At 38.6% G+C, this 6195-nt stretch overlaps 1 protein-coding gene across 2 annotated transcripts; it reads right to left on the bottom strand.

The window, feature by feature from the left end:
* Nucleotides 1-215: 215 nt before the first annotated feature.
* On the bottom strand, nucleotides 216-5768 carry LOC114179938 (extra-large guanine nucleotide-binding protein 1-like). 2 transcript variants are annotated; one of them, XM_028066452.1, is made up of 9 exons: nucleotides 5209-5768; nucleotides 3807-4914; nucleotides 3569-3706; nucleotides 3313-3417; nucleotides 3037-3228; nucleotides 2529-2706; nucleotides 1859-2100; nucleotides 1153-1316; nucleotides 216-1022 (listed from the first exon to the last, which is right to left on the bottom strand). In XM_028066452.1, exons 2-9 carry the CDS (start codon nucleotides 4905-4907, stop codon nucleotides 431-433), a joined length of 2712 nt encoding a protein of 903 aa, XP_027922253.1. In that variant the 5' UTR covers nucleotides 4908-4914; nucleotides 5209-5768; the 3' UTR covers nucleotides 216-430. The 2 variants fall into 2 exon arrangements, with proteins under 2 accessions (XP_027922253.1, XP_027922252.1); XM_028066451.1 differs by having other exon boundaries at nucleotides 3807-5768.
* Between the last annotated feature and the right edge of the window lie 427 nt (nucleotides 5769-6195).

The raw sequence follows: 6195 nt of genomic DNA, 5'->3' as shown, positions 1-6195 counted from the left end.
AGTTAACTAACAAAAACACATAATTTTGTTTTTATATTTGACACAGGGTTAGATATACATAATTGATATAGTAATATTATTTTTATATTATATATTTTTGGAGGAAGGTATCAATTAAAAAATATTTACGCACTTTTAGGATAAATGAGCAAAAAAAAGTGTGTGAAAATGTGTGTTTGTTAAAAGATGTGAATAAAAATCAGCATGGAACCATAAACAGAAACAGCAAGACTTGCTTTACCATATGAAAAAATGAATTTGAACATTATACATTCCTCGGTGTAGCACGTGGCGTGAAGCATACGACTGCAGTGCATAGTGGAAGGAATGTGTTTCCGTGTACAGCTCCTAGTTAGCAATATATGTACATGGAACAGGATCAAAGTCATAGATGATATGACTTAACCAACACTCTTATCTGAACTAACAGTTAATGAGAGAATGAACTCGCCTCAATGCTGTACATTGAGTTATCACTCAAGCTAAAGTTTGGTCTCTCTTCGTTCCACTTCAAAATCTCCTTTGCATATGTAAGTGCTGCATCAACACTATCAGGTTCCAGCCCCTTCACCAAGGAGACATACATGTTTCGCCCCGTAAGAGATGAATAGAGCCTCTTAAACTTAACCGCTATGTAATAGGAAGCAAGCTGAGAAAGCGAGGGGCTATTGTTAATGCTGCTGCTGTTCATGCCAGAGCGATGTCGACTAATTACTGGACGAAAATCAGATAACCAATCACACGTGCTAAGTGAGATTCGTTCAATTTTCTCCTCAAACTCATCTAATTTGTTTAGTATCAACAGGAAGTCCATTTGTTCGAAAGTAGGATGAGTAACTATGGCTTCGAAAAGCTTCCTGCTCAAAATCATCTTGTTTGTGCGACAACCATTTCCATCAACAGAAAATTGATCGTAGTCGCTCAGGGAAACACAGAAAACCACCAATCCAACGTCCTCGAACATTTCTAACCACTTGCAATTTTCTGCTAGCCCTCTTGCATGTATTGTAATTAATTGATACCTGTAATGAAGGAGAGCGAAGAATGGTACAGATCAGCAACATTTTATAGCTGCTTTAGCAATTGAATCAAACAGGGCTACCCAAAAAAAAAATTCTCACAGCAATCATTCGCGCAAATGTTTTCACCCACCTAACTAAAGAATCATGTAGATCTGCAGTGTCGACAATATCCTCAGCAGCTAATTGAGGAAATGAAAACTCTACAGAAGCCATCCCATTGGATGAAGTAACTCCTTCAGCATAGAGAATATCTAAATCCGAGGGTTCATAATCAGTCCTCAATATCTCAATAGCCTAATCAAAGAATTGAAATATTAGTTTCTCCAAGCCACTAGCACAACAACATTTTTCAAGAGTAAAAGAAAAAGTATGGAGGAAACATTAAGAAAATAAGGGCGCAAATTTTGTATAACTATTACTGAAGCACTTTGGTGCTTCATGGATGGATATAAAGCAGGTTGAGTTTGATTAGTTAGCAGATAAATTAGCTCACATTAACCAGAAGCCTAAAAATTTGAACTTAACTCTTGCCAAACAAACAAGGTAGGAGTCCAAAAACTATATGCTAACCTCATTTGTATCAAATGCATTGAAGTTATCATCCACATTCGTACATTATAAATTTAATGAAGATTTGTTCCAGCCTAATCCAGGGTCCCATTATTTTTTATAACCCATATTCCTTTATACAGAGTACGCTTAACATTTTTTGTTATATGCAAGTGAAAGCAAATACGTGTCCATGGTCATTCAATTCAATCGCACGTGAACAAGAGTACATGCATAAATTAATCTTTTGATGAAAATAAACACAAAAACAACAGAAGGATCCATACCCTCTCTAAGAAATAACTGGCAACACTGGGTAGCAATTCTATTTCATTTCTTCTTTCATAGGTGGCCTTAATGGCTGCATCATTCCATAACTCCTCAATCAGTGGAGCATACTCACGAGTAGCAGCTGGAAAGATAGCATCAAGCTTTCCCGCAACCATAGTTTTCAGAAGCCAATCAGAAAATGCTTTCAGTCTTGTGCCAATGGAATAAATTGTCTTGTCACCAAGTTTTGGACCGGTTCCTGAACCGTAATGATATCAACCAATCTTTAGTACAAACGGACAACCTAAATGTGAAATTTAATTGTCTCTTGGACAGGAATCAGCAAGCATTATTATTTCTGTCACTATCAGTTGGACATCAACATTCTTTTTTTTGTCTTGGTTGGAAATGTAGCAATATATTTAATGTCTCCTATACAACTATTTTATATTCAAAGCAATTACAATGAGTTGCGAGGAGGGGCTAAAAACTATTAAGTGTGAAACGTAAGGGTACCATAAAAACATATAAGCTTAATGCATAACATTGGGACCAACAAGTAGACTGTAGACGGTGCACTGTGTGCTGTGGATGACTTTATGCATCAGATTGTGGTAGGAAAGAAAGCTTACTGAAGAAAAATTCTATAGATTCACGTACAAAGAAGGAAGAAATTAGAATTGATACCTGTAGTGTCAAGCGCAAAAGATTGATTTTTCTTTAAATTCCCCAGGCTTTCTTCTTCAAAACGCTCACGACCCTCAAGGAGTATGCCAAGATAGGCATAGACATTGGTCTGAATGGTCAACTTTATACTTTCACGTTCATCTTCTGAGAACGGAGTGTTTTTGTAAAGAATCTTGGCCTGACACAAGCATTTAGAATTCTATAAATACATTGATTTCTTGGCTTTCAGCAACAATACGCATGCATCCATGTAGACAAAAAGGCAGACAAAAAATGCAGGTAACTATTGAAAGTAATATCATCGAATTTTTTTACGTAGCAGCACATTGATAAGGATTAAATAGAAGTTAGAAACAACTAAACAGTTTGAAATGCTTCAAGTGCCTGTGCATAAGCATCAATCACCGCTTACACAAACTTTCTCCAAGTTAGTTTTATTTCAAATTGAATTCAGAGATGATGATTTTGATGAACATATGCCGAACGCAATTATAAAATGAAAAATCACCTGCTTGAAAATAGTGCTTGTTCCCGACCCAGTGTAACCAAGTAAGAGGAGCTTGTGAACTATTCCATGGTCAAAGTGATCAGGAACTGGTCTGGTAACCAGATTGGAGGATAGAAACCCACATGAATTTGAACATTTAGAATTAGAAGGAACTGGTAGCGACAATAAAGCACATACAAGCTTCGTTCCAGCCTAAAAAGTGAAATAAAAGAGTGTAATGATGCAAATTGAGGATTGGTTTAATAATAGATATATAAGCAAAAAATAAAACGTTACCTTTCCCCAAATGCACCCTTTTGTATTTTTCTGTCCTTCTTCTTGGTATGAACCATCCTCGTTGACCCAAAAATGTGGGTTACCAGCACACTGAACTCCTGCCAACTGCTCAACCAAAACAAAATCCTCTCAACAACTTTTATTTTTTAACAAAACAAGATACAAGTAATTAAAAAAAAAAAACAACTAAAAATCAATATAGATCATAGAGCCATTCTAAATTTTGTATCATTTTTAAATATATTGAAATTCAAACCTGCAACATTCGAAGCTCAACTTTTGTTATTTCTCTTCCATTAATGAAAACTTGCGTGTTTCCATTGCTAGCATCTGGTTTGATGGGACCCCCAACATTCAGATGCGGACTAATAATTCTACAAGGCTTTTGTCCTTCCTACAAATTCACACAAACAAGCAAACAATCAATCAATCAGAACAGTAAAACCAAAGAATTCAACACAACTAATTAATTCCCCCAAAAAATACACACGTACCTTCCCCCAAAAACCAGACACCTTATCATACCAATAGTTCCCAGGCTTCAAATTCTTCGGAGGGTCAGCACAACTCTGCAACGTAACTAGTTCCTCAAAAGAAAGAGCGTTCCCATTCACACAAATATACTCAGGTGGAAGCTGGTTCACTTCACAAAACCTCTCCGCCTTCATAATTTGTCTAATCTCCAAATGATTAAGTAATCTCTTCAAAATCCGCGAACACTTCCCCAAACTACCCCTCTTAGATTCATCAATAGGAAACCCAATGCAACCAACACATTTGCGACCTTCCGGCATAGAACCCATCGCTCTCAACACACAATTCCCACAATACTTAGCATCACAAACGAGACACACTTCTTTCTCCGTTAACCTGTTCCCTTTCAAGCAACGATAACACGAACCTTTCCTCCCCTTCCTCGCACTCTCTCTCTTAACCCTCTCTTTCGCTTCGTATTCATCCTCCTCGAAACTAACCACAGGTCCTCGTTTACCGTCACTATCAGGTTCGGGATCGTTAGTTTTCAAAGGAGAAATGTGAGACGATGGATAATCGGAACTCAACGTGGAAGCGTAATCTTGCTGGCTCGAATCGTTGAAATCCAAGCTCTCCTTCTCGCAATTCGAATGCCTCAACAACAACACGCTCGAGTCTCTTACCGTTCCTAAATTGTCCGAAAACGAGTTTTCGCTACTCAACTCGCACGCGTCATTGGCTTCCGCGGCGGCGTCTCCAAAGGCGATCACGGACGTCGGAGACACCGTGGTTCTGCCGGAGCCTCCGTCGTTGCTCCGGTCGAAGGCGATCACCGACGTCGGAGAAACAGTGGACTCAGAATTCAGTGTTTTCAGCTCCTTCGAGAATTGAAGCTCCGGCGCCGAGAGCGGTTGCACCACCGGCAACGAAATCTCGTCAGAGAAAGAAACATGCGATACCGCGACTGCCTTCGCCGCCGGAATATTGTCGACGGCGATCGGCACTGCCCGGGGAAGATCATACGCCGGGTCTGGTCCGCTGTACGCGACGGCAAAGGAGTACTCCTCTTCGTCGTCGGAGACGACGTCGGCGATCACCGTCATTGTCCTGACCGGCGACATAGTTGCCCTAATTTGGAGGAGGAGGCAACATTGACGAATGAAACTAAGAAAAAGTGAATGCAAGTATGGAAGTATGCAGTTGAATGAAGTTGGCACCAAAACAACAGAAATTGAAGTTTCAAAATAAAGGCAGGAAATGAATATTTTAGTCGTACTTGTAAAGAATAAAGACAGTTAAGACTTTAAGACTTAAGAGACGAATAGAAACAGTGGAGGAAGGAAAAGGAAACCTAATTTTAAGTGGGAAGAAGAAAAGAAGTGTCGAGAATGCAGCAATGAAAGGCGTGGATTCTGATTTTACCTGTGATATGTTCAAATTTAAAAGTAAGCAATCGGAAGCAGGGTGAAGTGTGAAGAAAACGAAAAAGAGGTGGGAGTGGAATCTTTGGTTTGGTTTTTAAATTTAGTTTTTAGTTTTTTGTGCATGTGGGGTCGGAGATGGCGTCCTTTTGCAGAGTGTAATTAGTATCGGAGTTTTTGGCTTGTGGTTGCAATGGATAGGGATAGCAGAAGCTGGGAGGGACCATGGCCAGAGAAGAAGGAAAGATGGCGACGTAAGAGCATAATGGCTTAAACCAATCCATTTCTCACCACGGGCTCCTCGTGAACCCTTTTAAGTGCCAAACATCCAATCCAACTCATCCAAAATCTTTACCATCAAAAACATTCACTCCAATTAATACTAAACTACACTAAGAGAGATCTATTCCAAGGATCACATCTCATCAACTTCAGACACCCATTCGATGAATGCCTCTTCAAAACCCGAATCCAACAACTTGTTTCTTTCCAATTTGTCAACTACCGGATGGAAAAGCAGCATCATAAAATCTTCTATGATACTTCCTTTTGGTGAAGCAAAACTTAGTGGGTGAGGCCCAACAATGATTGTTACCTGTATGAAAAAAATATAAATTTCAAATAAAAGAAATTGAACCACAAAAAAGTAATATTCCTAAACTAAAACATTTTTACTCAATGGTATAGTATGATCCAACTTTTTATCTTCCAAAAATGTGTTTATGTCATTACAAAAGTCACATATATATTGGAAAAATAAGAGGCATAATTTTTTGGACATTCTATATATGTATTGGATAGTATATAAAATTATGTTGGATGACGGTAGGTATAGGACATGCGCTAGAGTGTTCACTGCCAAATTTTGTTGGAAGAAGGCAAGAAAAAAGGTCTTAATCAGTCCCACAATAATGAATGGATGCTCTAAAGGAAGGGATCACATGTGAGGGTGATAGTGAAAACATACAATGTAATTCTATTTTCCTCC

Source organism: Vigna unguiculata, chromosome 3, assembly GCF_004118075.2.
Source record: "Vigna unguiculata cultivar IT97K-499-35 chromosome 3, ASM411807v1, whole genome shotgun sequence".
Taxonomy (NCBI): Eukaryota; Viridiplantae; Streptophyta; class Magnoliopsida; order Fabales; family Fabaceae; genus Vigna; species Vigna unguiculata.
The sequence above is the reverse complement of the archived record's forward strand: the minus strand, read 5'-3'. Positions and strand labels throughout refer to the sequence as shown.

Bases quoted from the DNA above. Each gene is read 5' to 3' on its own strand.
- LOC114179938 (XM_028066451.1), bottom strand. From the start codon at position 4,907: ATGTCGCCGGTCAGGACAATGACGGTGATCGCCGACGTCGTCTCCGAC. The intron at 3,707-3,806 runs GTACGTGTGTAT...GTGAATTTGTAG, and splicing joins TGTCTGGTTTTTGGGGGAAG to GAAGGACAAAAGCCTTGTAG. The intron at 3,418-3,568 runs GTTTGAATTTCA...TTGGTTGAGCAG, and splicing joins TTGAGCTTCGAATGTTGCAG to TTGGCAGGAGTTCAGTGTGC.